The sequence below is a fragment of the Gadus chalcogrammus genome, chromosome 10 (assembly GCF_026213295.1).
Source record: "Gadus chalcogrammus isolate NIFS_2021 chromosome 10, NIFS_Gcha_1.0, whole genome shotgun sequence".
Lineage (NCBI taxonomy): Eukaryota > Metazoa > Chordata > Actinopteri > Gadiformes > Gadidae > Gadus > Gadus chalcogrammus.
The window spans coordinates 12363322-12378095 of record NC_079421.1 but is presented as its reverse complement, the minus strand read 5'-3'; the positions used below and the strand labels follow the sequence as shown (position 1 = coordinate 12378095).

Here is a 14774-nt window from a genome sequence, read left to right as displayed (position 1 = left end):
AAATAACAATGAGGAGGGCTCCTGATCAGGCAGGATGAGAAGCTACTGTAATGTGAGCTCGTGGAGTAGACAGCAGTGGGGGGGTGGGGGGGGGGACAGACACCCGGGCCCCCGTCCCTGTAAGGGTCTACTGCCTCCGCTCCTTGACATTCGGAATACATTTGGAGCCCCGTTCCATGACCCCCTGAACAGCCCCCCCCCCCCCCCCCCCCCCAGGAGAGGGTGGGGGGGTCAGAGGGTTAGGGCGCTCCCGGCCGATATGGGGATGGGGAGTATGGAGTCTGGAATCCCCGGTTGCCATGGCAACAATTCTCACCATCAGCATCACCATCATCATGATCTCCATCATTGACTTTTTCTTACCAGGAATATGCAAAAAAAAAACATGTTTTCATCAAGTCGGCTTAGTATTTTCAAATCAAATGCACAACATGTTGCATAAATGCCTGACGCATGGCTGACACCGGTTAACAACGACGAGACACCGCCGCCCCGAAAAAAAAAAGTTAACCGTAGGCACGTTACCAAACACCATGAGGGGGTTTGGTTGAGAGAGGTTCCCCCCAGGAAGCAGGGCGTGGCTGCTTACAAAAGTAGGGCGGAGGGATGTGAACTAAGAACAGCGACACTAAACCCACTTTACGTCTGTTCCCGAATACCTTCAGGATGCCTTCAGGATCCTGCAGCCCCTCCTACACAAGGTATCATCGTCCAATCAGGAGAGGGTCCAGGGTGTTGGTTTGAGAGATGGTTAAGATGCATTCTGTAATCCAGCATAGTCCCCATGGTTGGTCCCTGGAGAGGGTCCTGTGTGTGTGTATGTGTGTGTGTGTGTGTGTGTGTGTGTGTGTGTGTGTGTGTGTGTGTGTGTGTGTGTGTGTGTGTGTGTGTGTGTGTGTGTGTGTGTGTGTGTTTGAGGGGTATTTGTCATCACCATGGAAGGCTCCTGGACTCCCGGGGCCCAGAGTGGTGACAGGGTGTGTATGGATCCGGATCAGGTAGGTGTGTACAAGAACACACATACAAGTGTGTGTGTGTGTGTGTGTGTTTATGTGTGTGTGTGTGTGTGTGTGTGTGTGTGTGTGTGTGTGTGTGTGTGTGTGTGTGTGTGTGTGTGTGTGTGTGTGTGTGTGTGTGTGTGTGTGTGTGTGTGTGTGTGTGTGTGTGTATGGGTGTGCCCAGCGTTAGTATCCCTTCATGCTGGCACGTTTGTCTTTTTACACCCCCATATCCCTTGTGTCACACACACATGCGCACCCACACACACACCCACACACACACACATGTGCACACACAGTACACACCAGGTACACGCAGCGCACGCCGCCGTGTCCGTCCCGCCACTGGCTAGTGCATCTCGGAGTTCAGTTTGTCCTGGAAGATGTACAGGTTGTTGGTGGCGGCGATGGCGATGATGTTCTCGGCGGGATGCCATGCCGTATGCAGGATCTTCTTGCTGAAGTCAAGGCTGTCCACGCTGATGTCGTCCTTGCGCCGCTTGCTGCCGGCCGCGCAGACCCGCCGCGGCTTCAGCACGGCGCGCGGCTTGCTGCTCTCGCGCGACGCCTCCAGCGTCACGTCGCGCTTCGTGTTGCGGTCGAACATGCGAAAGAAGTTGTTGTAGGCCCCCGTCATGATGACGCTGGGTGGGGGGGGCGGAGCAAAAGCAGGGGGTGGAGCCAGAACAGGGGTGGAGCCGGAGCAGGGGTGGAGCCAGAGAAGGGGTGGAGCCGGGGCAGGGGATGAGCCAGAGCAGGGGTGGAGCCAGAGCAGGGGTGGAGCCAGAGAAGGGGTGGAGCCAAAGAAGGGGTGGAGCCAGAGCAGGGGTGGAGCCAGAGAAGGGGTGGAGCCAGAACAGGGGTTGAGCCAGAGAAGGGGTGGAGCCAGAGCAGGGGTGGAGCCAGGGAAGGGTTGGAGCCAAAACAGGGGTGGAGCCAGAGAAGGGGTTGAGCCAGAGAAGGGGTGGAGCCAGAGCAGGGGTGGAGCCAAAGAAGGGGTGGGGCGAGAGCAGGGGTGAAGCCAGAGAAGGGGTGGAGCCAAAACAGGGGTGGAGCCAGAGCAGGGGTGGAGCCAAAGAAACAAGAGGGACAGAAGACATTGTGAGATTGGTGCAATGGTACAGAAGGCCATGATGATACCATTCATGTCATGGTGGAAATTGTTGGGAAGGATTACTTATATTGAATAATAGGATTTGTAATATTTTGAATAGTACTTCATCCTTGTCGTGTCTGTTTATGCACAACATCCTCGTACACATAACACGTTCTTCTCACTTCAAACACACACCAACACACACTCACTGGCACGCACGCATTCGCACGCACACACACACACACACACACACACACACACACACACACACACACACACACACACACACACACACACACACACACACACACACACACACACACACACACACACACACACACACAGATGTGAGCTTAGTACCTGTCGGAGCCGTTCCATGCACACTCAAACTTGTCGAAGATGCAGTCGTTCTCGTAGAGGGAGCACAATTTACTGCGGAGGTAATCGTGAACCTGAGGGAAAAGACACACAAACACGCACACACACACATACACCCACACACAGACACACACACACACACGCATACACACACACACGCACACACAAGCGCATAGTTATAATTAAGAAATAGAAGAGTACATACGTTCATTATTTGTATTGATTGAAAGTGTACGCTATAAATAGAGCGCAGGCAGACGTTCCCTGACAATCGATCCTTTCCCACAACACACACACACACACACACACACACAAAGTCGGGATAAACATCAAATGCTATCTGCGACCAAAACCTCCCTGGAGGGGAGGCTAATGAGACACAACATCAAGGACTCCCCATCATCAGGGCTGAGGAAGACATCTTCAATCCTAAGGGCTTCGCTACTTCACCAAAGCTATTAATGCCGCCACACCCGTGTTATCATGGCCAGCGAGGCACGCAGCACACACACGTGCACACACACACGCACCCACACACAATGAGCACGTAGGCCAACGAATAACTCATTCTCCTTGTGCATGGTGCACAGCCTGCTTGCGTCAGCATCGTGTCCCAGAGCGTAACGGAAGTGGTGGAAACCCACACCAGGATGGCTTTGCTTTAGGTTTCAAAAGTGTCAGCTCCTGTTTCGTCTTACAATCTGCATACATTTACACTCGTCAGCCACACAGTCAGTCAGTCAGCCAGCTAGTCAATCAGTCAGTCAGTCAGTCAGTCAACCAGTCAGCCAGTCAGTGGTGTTGTGGTCGATCCATCCATGGTTATGTGGGGTTCTCAGGTTCGTATACATCAACACTAGAGACATTTTAACTTTCACTCAATGGTCTTTTCTTGGCCCTGCTAAATATTATCATATTATGCTCATATTCAGGTTTGGAGAGTTCAGACAGTCAGTCCTGCTGTGAATTTGACCCAGACCTGCTCTAAAAGTCAAAGTGAAAAGTCATTTTTCATTTTGAAAGTAGTTTTCGACATGTAAGTCTGCATCACATGCTTTCTCTTTCTGCTTGTGTCCTTCAAGCAAGCCTCTCTCTCTCTTCTCTCGCTTGCGCTCTCTTTGTCCCTCTCTCTCTTTCTCTCTCTCACACTCTGGCCATCCCTCTCTCTCTTTCTCTCTCTCTCTCTCTCTCTCTCTCTCTCTCTCTCTCTCTCTCTCTCTGTCTCTCTCTCTCCATCTCTCCATCTCCATCTTTCTCTTTCTCTCCCTCTCTTTCTTTCTTTCCCCTTCTCTCCCCCCTGGACCAGCAATCCCTCTGTCTACCCCCTCCACCCCCCAGGCAACCTAACCCCTCCACCCTCTCTACCACTGCCCCCCCCCCCCCACACCCCCCACCATCCCACTACCCCCTCCACCCAACATCCAAGCTGTCTCCCTCCCGTCTGCCTCGTGCTGCATTGCAGTTCTGGATGCCTTTGGGGGGGGCTGGTGTAAGTTGTACTCTCTGCTCCTGTCCTACCCCTCCCTCCCTCTCCCTCCCTCCCCCTCCCTCCTCTCCCTCCCTCCCCCTCCCTCCCTCTCCCTCCCTCCCCCCTCCCCCTCCCTCCCTCTCCCTCCCTCCCACTCATCCCTACGAGTGGATTGCTGGCGTCGGCGTCTATTAATAGCGGCCGGCAGCCTCCAGTGTCGCCCACGGCCCGACTGCCAGCGAGCCGCAGCCACGGCGCCCGCTGGCACGCTAAACTCCCCCCCCCCCCGCATGCATCCGCATAAACACACACACACCCCGGAGAGATCCACCCGCACGCACAAGAGAATGCGAAGCACACAGCGAAACTTAGAGCGGTCGATGACACATGAGCCCCTCTGCAGGGGCTGTGGTGGGATATGATGAACCTATGAGAGGGGGAGGAGTCTAGGAGAAGGCGAGATGGGGACACCCTCTTTTCATTGGCTGAGCAGAAAATGCAAGGATTAGCGGAATCCTATACACGCCATATCTCGAGAGCATTTGGATCAGTCCATTATACGCAAAGAGGGTTACACGGGATTAGTCTATTGTTACGAGTATGCATCCGCACGCCCACACACACAAACATGAATGCAGGCACGCATGCCACACACCCACACAAACACACACACACAAACACAGACACACAAAGGAAAAAACGATATAAAACTCAGTTCTGCCATCATGCAGAATTATTGTGGTGCCACCAAAACAAACCCAAACCCTCTAATTATCTTGGAAAATACTTTGCAGTGCAGAACGTAATGGAGTGCCTCTCCTCGAGCCATCAGCTCATCCCTCTGGGTGACAGGAGTTTTCCAGGCCTGCAATGTCACTAAAGACTATTGACGGAGCGTGTCCAGCGGCCGGGACTTACACAGCAGTTGGTTAACCATCAGTGGGCCGGACGCACACCAACACTGTCCTGAATATGCATTGCAGTCTTTTGTGCTCTTTCATATATACAAATAATTTGTGTGCGTGTGTGTGTGTCGATTCCAAATGAACAATCTGAGCACCTATATTGTTTTAACATATTTGAAAAAGCACTGAAGGAATAGCACTAGACACACACACACACACACACACACACACACACACACACACACACACACACACACTGAGCCCCCCCGGCCCCCCAGTGGTCAGACCTGGTATGTCTCCAGGGGCTTGTTCTCCATGTTGAGGTCCCAGACCTTGGCGGTCAGGTAGTCGCGGGTGAGCAGGTAGCGCCCGCTGTGGCTGAACTTGACGTCGGACACGGAGGAGATGATCTCTGAGAAGAAGGAGCGGGCACTGGGGTCCTCGGGCTCCTCGAAAACTGGGGAGGAGCACAGGAGGAGGAGGAGGAGGAGGAGGAGGAGGAGGAGGAGGAGGAAGAGCGGGGGCAGCAGGAGGAGCAGGAAGAGGAAGAGGAGGAGGAGGAGCAGGAGGAGGAGGAGGAGGAGGAGGAGGAGGAGGAGGAGGAAGAGGAGGAGGAGGAGGATGAGGAGGAGGAAGAGGAGGAGGAGCAGGAGAAGGAGGAGGAGGAGGAGGAGGAGGAGGAAGAGGAGGAGGAGGAGCAGGAGGAGGAGGAAGAGGAGGAGGAGGAGGAAGAGGAGGATGAGCAGGAGGAGGAGGAGGAGGAGGAGCAGGGATGTTATTAAGGTTAGTGGAGAAGGAATGGGGGTTGGACAGAGTGTAGAAACAGCTGCGTCTTCTGGATGGTGTGTGTGTGTGTGTGTGTGTGTGTGTGTGTGTGTGTGTGTGTGTGTGTGTGTGTGTGTGTGTGTGTGTGTGTGTGTGTGTGTGTGTGTGTGTGTGTGTGTGTGTGTGTGTGTGTGTGTGTGTGCATCTCTGTGTGCATATGTGTGTGTGTGTGTGTCTTAAAGTCTCTGGGCTTATATTTCTACGACCCGGGGGTCTCGTCCCTGTCTTCTTACATTAACCATGAAAAAGGCCATACATCTCCCCCCCCCCCACCCCCCAGCGCTGCCTGTCCCCCTGTCTCCCTGCCTCTGTATGACTCCCCAGGGCGGGGACGGTGGGGGTGGTGGTAGGGATAGTGATGATGATGGTGATGATGGTGGTGGTGGTGGTGGTGGCGGTGGTGGTGGCGGTGGTGGTGGCGGTGGCGGTGGCGGTGGCGGTGGCGGTGGCGGTGGTGGTGGCGGTGGCAGCGGCGGTGGCGGTGGCGGTGGCGGTGGTGGTGGTGTTTGTGGTGATGTTGGAGATAGTGATGACGGTGTCGGTGATAGTGATAACAGTAGTGATGGTCGTTGTGTAGTAGGTGATGGTGGTGATAGTGATGAAGATGGGGGTGATGAAGGTGGTGATGAAGGTGGTGGTGCGCAGGGTGGCGGTCGAGGTGGTGATGGTGTTGACGGTAGTGGTGGTGGTGATGTAGGCGTCGACGGTGGAGGTGGAGGCCTTACGCTTGGAGTGCTTGTCGCACAGGGCCTGCTCCCTCATGTCACACAGCCTCAGCGTCCCCTTGCTGCTGCTGTACACAAACAGGTTGCAGTGGAACGGGTGGAACTCGGCCGCCGTGATGACCTCCGTCAGGTCCTCCATGTTGGCCGGCTTGATGTCCACGATGTCTGGGAGACGCGGTCGTTAAGGAAGCGATAACCCCATGAAGGTACGGGGACAGCAGCCCCGGTTGACCGGTGTGGGAGCTAAAACATGTTCATGATTAAGCTAGGTGTCATATTTAAAACGGCAGTATTTTTGTTGATAGCCATGAGTGTAATTTAAAGCATAAGTGTTGTAGTGTTTTAGATGATAGTTAAGTGTGATTAACCGTGTCTTTAGATGATGGTTAGGTGTGTAAAATAAAAGATAAGTGTTTTAGATGATAGTTATGTGTGTAAGATATAAAATGTCTTTAGATGCCAGTTAGGTGTCTATAAAACACAAATGTTTGAGTGTTTTGGATAGTTAGGCGTGCTATTTAAAACATAAGTGATGTAGTGCTTTGGATGTTAGTTTGGGGTGTTAGATCAAACTTATCAATGTGGTCATGTTGAAAATAAGAAGGCAACAGATGAATAAAGTTGACAGAATGTTGTAACTTGCGGGTGTTGTTGTTATAATGGAAATGCGATACTGCATATTCATGCAGCCAAGTACTAGCAAATTGACCGCCATACATATTGACAAAACGTCAAATTGTCAAATTGTCAAATAGTCAAATCGACAAATGCAAACGGCATCAAATGCCGCAGGATCTTGTTTTTGTCTCTGAACGTCTGCAGGGAATTCCTAGCGAACACAAAGTACACTACAGTACACCTAGCACACGTCAATAGGAGACATAACCCGCAGTACGGAGAGAATTTACGGGGAGAATTTACGACGAGACAAGTCCCACAGCGGGGCGCGTGTATCTTGGGGGGATTGGGAGGAGCAGAGTAAATCCATACAGAGATGAAAATGTACCGGGGTGAATCTGGCCCTGGCCGGGGCTCAGTCTGAGTCCCATAGAGCTGGCTAAGAACCCGGAGAAGGCTTGAAATATTTATGCAGCCTTTGCATTATTCATTAAGACGGAAAACTATTCCCCTCCCCCATTGACCTGTCTGTGTCTTTGTGCAGTTCTGTATATATTAACATTGGAGGCTCACGCACTTGTGTTGTGTGTGTGTGTGTGTGTGTGTGTGTGTGTGTGTGTGTGTGTGTGTGTGTGTGTGTGTGTGTGTGTGTGTGTGTGTGTGTGTGTGTGTGTGTGTGTGTGTGTGTGTGTGCGTGTGTGTGTGCGTGTGTGTTTGCACAGGTGTGTACCGCGTGTGTGGGATGCACATATTATATATTCAGAATGCATAACACAAGCCTGAATATTAATTGAGCGCATGTGTGGGTTTGGCGTGTGTATGTTCTTTTTTTTTTTTAACCCTATGAACACTTGTGCGCCCACGCCTTCACACACACGCATGTGCTGCCGCTCACAGGAACATTTGTTGTGGTGATTTGGCTCACACACACACACACACGCAGACGCACACAAACACACACACATAAATATCGTGCACACACACACGAACATACAAACACACAAACACACACCTACAAACATAGACACACAACCACATACACACATATATACACAGACGCACACACACTCGCACACTCGTACACACGCACACAAGCACACACCCACAGAGGCGCTTGCGAAAACGCGCTTTCACACACTAACACACTAACACATACACACACAAACACACACACACACACACACACCCACACACACTGGCCGGGTGGAGGATACTGAAGCTGCGGTCGGTGATGCCCAGGTGCCACAGGTTGATGCGCAGGTCGTCCGCCGACAGGTACGTCTCGCAGTCGGAGTTGACGGAGATGGAGTTGACGTGGTAGGTGTGGGCGTTGGCAAACACCCTCCGCGGGCTCACCTCGACCATCAGGTCCATGGGCATCAGCACGGGCACCTAGCGCCAGATCACAGGGGAGGGGCTGCTCAGACCGGGGCCTTAAAGGGCTCATGTCCCGGTCAATGCAAATTGTCTTAAAAGGTGACATATTGCACCACCAGGTGTGGGTGGGATTAGCTGGTACAGGCCGTAGATCTGCCTCTTCTGACATCACAAGTGGGCGTGTCCACCTAGATGCATGATTGACGGATAAACGTGCAACATTTGCTACAGTCCACTGGGCAGGCTGGTCGACTGATCTATCAAGCACGCAGGTAGGTGGACACGCCCACTTGTGATGTCAGAAGAGGCTGATCTTCAAAACGGCCTGTAAGGGCTAATCACACTCACACCCGGTGGTATAATATGTCACCTTTAAGGGAGGGTCTTTTTTGCCCTCTTGGGGGGTTAGGGTCAGGGGAGGTGTCGTAAATATATGGTTTGTTAAGCCCTTTGAGACTGTACCTGTGATTAAGGGCTATACAAATACAATTGAAATCCATTGAGTTGAATTAATGTGTACAAGTGCCATGATAGTGATTATGAGGGGCTCACTATTCGACTGATTGGCCGACTGCCTGACTGACTGACTTAGATATGACAAAATGAAAGGAAAATTACAGAAAGGACATGGCTTCCTCCAAAGAACAACCAGTCAAGGGTCCCTTTAATGTACCATGGCTTCATAGAAAAGCTTCATCTTGTGTAAGCCTTTCAGCTTGCTATGAAGCTCCGTGACGGACTGACGGACTGACAGACTGACGGACTGTAACGAACTGTAGCAGGCATCTGCAGACATGAAATTCGTTGCATATCACATGGGTCTCACATGAGGTTAGCCTGCTTTTGCTTTACACATGGGGCGTTCACATAGCACAGTGGGTTGGAGCGTGCATACACATAGACACCCACACACACACTTACAACACCGATTTATGCACCAAATTCCAATGCTTAGCCTACTGAGTCTGACAAGTAAACAGAAATCTGAATTCAAGTGAATTGAGTGAAATCCTCTTAAAATCCCATAAGACTGCTCTGTTCAGCCGGCAAGCTGGGGTATACCCCATGGTGCACATGCACACACACACACACACACACACACACACACACACACACACACACACACACACACACACACACACACACGCAAGCACAGGCACACACGCACACACACACACACACACACACACACACACCACACACATCTCTTTGCGCCAGTGACCCACTTTCAAACATGTGAACACATCTGCACTCACTGACCTACTTCTGTGCGTATGTTTCTACCGAGTCTGCATGTTTTAGGCAGACAGACATGTGTGCCTGCGTCTGCACATATCTTCATGCATGTAACACACATGAAGATAGAGATGAGATATGGACCGACAAGAGGAGCCGTGATCAGACAGCTGGGTATGGAGGAATTAAAACATGGATGATAGACCGAGGGACGGACGGACAGACAGACAGAACGAGGGACGGACGGACAGACAGACAGACCGAGGGACGGACGGACAGACAGACAGACAGACAGACAGACAGACAGACAGACAGACAGACAGACCGAGGGACGGACGGACAGACAGACAGACAGACAGACAGACAGACAGACAGACAGACAGACAGACAGACAGACAGACAGACAGACAGACAAACAGACAGACAGACAGACAAACGGACGGACAGACAGACAGACAGACAGACAGACAGACAGACAGACAGACAGACAGACAGACAGACAGACAGACAGACAGACAGACAGACAGACAGACGGACAGACGGACAGACAGACGGACAGACGGACAGACGGACGGACGGACGGACGGACAGACAGACAGACAGACAGACAGACAGACAGACAGACAGACAGACAGACAGACAGACAGACAGACAGACAGACAGATAGACAGGTACCTGCAGCGAGGTGACAGATAGACAGACGGGTATCTGAAGGGAGGTGACTGACAGACTGACAGATAGACAGACGGACTGACAGACAGGTATGTGTCGGGGGGTGACAGACAGAAAGGCAGGGAGGTGACAGACAGAGAGATAGACAGGAACCTGCAGGGAGCTGACAGACAGACAGGTACCTGTAGGGAAGTAACAGACAGACAGGTACCTGCAGGGAGCTGACAGACAGACGGGTACCTGCAGGGAGCTGACAGACAGACAGGTACCTGCAGGGAGCTGACAGACAGACAGGTACCTGCAGGGAGCTGACAGACAGACAGGTACCTGCAGGGAGGTGACGGTTGAGATGTCCTTGATCCGACCCTCCTCATCCTTCAGGTTGTATCCCTCTGGCCGTTTATCCCTCTCGCTCACCTTCCACAGTTTGATGGTCTTGTCTGGGGAGGACAAACCATGGGGGTTACACACAGAGGGCAAGGGCAAGATAATGTTGATCTGTTGTGACAGGAGCTATAGGTTATAGGTTCAAGGCCCCATCTTGAATTTAACGTCATTAAAGAATACTGAATACACAGGACCCTTGTGTTATCTGGCCCAGGGACCTGAAGAGACTGACACAATGAGGGTACCTTTATTTAAACAGGAAGTCTCATCGGGAATTTAATCTCTTTTAAAATAGAAGCCTGTAGCTGTATATCAAAGCGGGAAAACACAAGAAGATGATCCAAAGATGCAATCTCACCCCATAAATACATAAACTCTGTATCACCTAAAAACAAAATAAACACATTTCTTTAAAGTGCTATAACACAAATGGTTACGTTATCGTAAACTGTCACACCGCAGGATGCACACGTGTCAAAGGGGGGGGAAGTGTTGGTATATGTAATACCATCTGGGCTTTCAGAGAATGAGCAGCTGGATGTGCTGAGGCAGGTCTTCAAATCTTCATCGGCTCAGTCATAAATAATAAAGCACTTGTACAAATCGATCGGGGGGGAATCTACAGGATTAGAGGCGGCTGATTCCATATGCCAGTAAAAGTCAACGGGTATCGATCAAGTCAGCTGCCCTCTCCTCGGAAAAACAAAATACAGAACGTTGCTGTCTTTCTCGCCGTTGTTTCTTCCGCAAATTTGTCTGAGTCTCTTAACATCGCTGCAACCTGCAGCTGAAATATGTCCCGGCCATTTTAATGAAGGCTGAAGGATCAGACAGAGACACTGGGATCAATAACTCCTGTCGTACATTTGAATAATTGAGAACTTGGAAACTCAAGCGAGCTCGGAGCTAACAGCAGCCTCTTATTGCACCTCCCAGCTGCTGTGAAATCAGATTTGACCAGTTATTAAAGCTTTAATATCACAGTACCATCCCTGGTGTCTTCCTCATAGAAACAAATGTGTGTTTGCGACTGTGTATGTTTGTGTGTGGCCATGTGTGTGTGTGTGTGTGTGTGTGTGTGTGTGTGTGTGTGTGTGTGTGTGTGTGTGTGTGTGTGTGTGTGTGTGTGTGTGTGTGTGTGTGTGTGTGTGTGTGAGTGAATGGAAACGCATGGAAACACATGCACACGCATGCCTTGCCTTGCATGTGTGTCTGTGTGCACACATGTGTGCGTGCGTGTTTGCCTTGTGGCATGCCTTCGGGCACACACATGCGCGTGTGTGTGTGCATGTGTGTGTGCACACGCATGTGTGTGTGTGTGTGTGTGTGCATGTGTGTGTATGCGTGTGTCTGTGTGTCCGTGCACGACGCGTCCCCACCATTGGTGGAGAGGAGGAAGTGGGCGGCGTTCTGCTGGGGCAGCCAGCGGATCTTGTTGATCTTCTCCTCGATCTCTAGGCTCTTCAGGTAGTCGAACTCGGGCTCGTGGCTCTGGAAGGTGCTGTACACGTTGTACTCGCCCTGCGAGAATGGCTCCGTCTTGCCCTGCCGGCGGAGGGGGAGGGGGTGGTGGTGGTGTAGGGAGGGGTGGGATGGAGGGATGGAGAAGCAGGGGGGACGGGAGGTAAGGAGAATGAGCCATGGAGGATGGAGGACATTAGGGAAAAGTAACGACAGCGGCAATGTGTGTTTGCCCGTGTGTGTGTGTGTGTGTGCATGTGTGTCCGTGTGTAGGTACATACGCATGTCTGTGCACATGTATGTCCATGTTTGTGTGTGTGTGCGTGTGTGTGTGTGCATGTGCGTCCGTGTGAATATTGTACGCATGTCTGTGTGCATGTGTGTGCGCATGCACACAGACCACATCCAGGCCTACTAGCTAATGTACAGAGAATCAGAGGGGACACGCTCGGGCAGCACAGCCTACAGCCTCTCCTGGGACCCCCCAGCGTGGCCTTGAGCACCTGTAATGACATGGGCTCACACAGGCCGGCAGGCAGGCAGGGGGGAGGCTGCTGGGGGAGGGGGGGCACACAGTTTGTCTCTCCCCCACACTGCAGCTGTGGGGGTGCAGTGGGGGTTTATTTCTACTCCCTCAAGGCGTGTGTGTGTGTGTGTGTGTGTGTGTGTGTGTGTGTGTGTGTGTGTGTGTGTGTGTGTGTGTGTGTGTGTGTGTGTGTGTGTGTGTGTGTGTGTGTGTGTGTGTGTGTGTGTGTGTGTGTGTGTGTTTGTTACTTCAGGTTCTCTCTGGAAGATGACCACTCTGCCACCCTTGTCGCCGGTGGCCAGCAGCTCTCCAGTGTGGTTGAACTCTACGGTGGAGATGATATCAGCTGTAGGAGAGAGAGAGGGAGACATGAGAAGAGGAGAGAGAGAGAGAGAGAGAGAGAGAGAGAGAGAGAGAGAGAGAGAGAGAGAGAGACATGAGAAGAGGAGAGAGAGAGAGAGAGAGAGAGAGAGAGAGAGAGAGAGAGAGAGAGAGAGAGAGAGAGAGATAGCGAGAGAGAGAGAGAGAGAAAGAGAGAGAGAGAGAGACACAAACAAGAGTGAAGAAGAGTGATGGCGTGACAATGACGCAGACAGAAAAAATTAAGTGAGAGAGAAAGAGAGAGAATAAGAAAGAGGAAGAGAGAGAGGTGAGAGAGATAGCGAGAGAGAGAGAGAGAGAAAGAGAGAGAGAGAGAGAGAGAGAGAGAGAGAGAGAGAGAGAGAGAGAGAGAGAGAGAGAGAGAGAGAGAGAGACAGAGAGAGAGAGAAAGGGGGCGGTAGAGGGTAGACATCATCTTAGAGAACATTATCGTTTATCTGATGGTTTATTTAGGGTCGGCCGACTCACTCAGACTAACAGAGTGAGTCATTGCACTCATACAAACAATTTGTATGAGTGCAATGAAATTGACCACATTGACACAGAAAGATGACACACATACACTTGCAACAACACACTTTCAACAGATTTACTGTACGAACAGTATGCTGTTGACATCTTTCAATTATTCTAAGCAATATTGTGTGTGTGTGTGTGTGTGTGTGTGTGTGTGTGTGTGTGTGTGTGTGTGTGTGTGTGTGTGTGTGTGTGCGTGCGTGCGTGCGTGCGTGCGTGCGTGCGTGCGTGCGTGCGTGCGTGCGTGCGTGCGTGCGTGCGTGCGTGCGTGCGTGCGTGCGTGCGTGCGTGCGTGCGTGCGTGCGTGCGTGTGTGTGTGTGTGTGTGTGTGGGTGTGTATAAAGATGTTTACGTGCTATGCAATATAAGGTGAGACCCGGTTTGTTATTAACAGTGAAAACCGCTTCAAGGTACAATGTGACAAGAAACCTCATATTGTTTGCTTTTCAGACCCTCTCTCAGGGATCTAATTTAAGAACAGCCACACACTCATACAGCAGGAAGTGGGAATTTAATGGTGTGTGTGTTTGTGTTGTTCTCCCATTACATACCATTACCTCTCCCCCATACTCTCTGTCCGCTAAACCCCACTGCTCTGCCACCAAACCAACAACCACATGGCTGGAGGATTCAGAAGAAATAATGATTTCTTCTGAATCCAAAATGTATTTCAGAATAAGAGCGTGCAGGCCAAGCTGCGTTGAACCACTCTGTACTGGGGGCTGATCTGGACCAGAGCTGATGTGAAGCGGAAGAAGGAGCTGTAGACACGGTTTTCATAGAGAAGCAGGGAGTCCTGCTGTCTTTGTAGGGGCCGGAAGAGTGTGAACTGAGATGTGTGGCTGTGTGTACGTGTGTTTCTGTGTGTACGGGGGAGTCTGTGTGCATGTGTGTGTGTGTGTGTGTGTGTGTGTGTGTGTGTGTGTGTGTGTGTGTGTGTGTGTGTGTGTGTGTGTGTGTGTGTGTGTGTGTGTGTGTGTGTGTGTGTGTGTGTGTGTGTGTGTTAGAGTGATTGTGTAAATCATTAATTTCTTTACAAGGCTCATCTGTCAATCTTGCTTTCTATTATCATTGTCAATTCACAACCTTCTGATCTCTCTCTCTGTCTCAGTCTCTCTTCCTCTCTCTCTCTCTCTCTCTCTCTCTCTCTCTCTCTCTCTCTCTCTCTCTCTCTCTCTCTCTCTCTCTCTCTCTCTCTCTCTGTG

At 51.3% G+C, this 14774-nt stretch overlaps 1 protein-coding gene across 1 annotated transcript in view; it reads right to left on the bottom strand.

Annotated features, from left to right (window-relative positions):
* Positions 1–232: 232 nt before the first annotated feature.
* Positions 233–14774, bottom strand: part of LOC130390993 (serine/threonine-protein phosphatase 2A 55 kDa regulatory subunit B beta isoform-like) — a 14752-nt gene continuing 210 nt past the window's right edge. The window contains exons 2-9 of the mRNA XM_056601175.1: positions 12921–13018; positions 12065–12230; positions 10626–10738; positions 8228–8405; positions 6396–6560; positions 5133–5302; positions 2455–2546; positions 233–1642 (exon numbers count right to left, since the gene is read on the bottom strand). Coding sequence (XP_056457150.1) covers positions 1348–1642; positions 2455–2546; positions 5133–5302; positions 6396–6560; positions 8228–8405; positions 10626–10738; positions 12065–12230; positions 12921–13018 — 1277 coding nt within the window. The 3' untranslated portion in view covers positions 233–1347. The remainder of the gene's footprint in view (positions 1643–2454; positions 2547–5132; positions 5303–6395; positions 6561–8227; positions 8406–10625; positions 10739–12064; positions 12231–12920; positions 13019–14774) is intronic.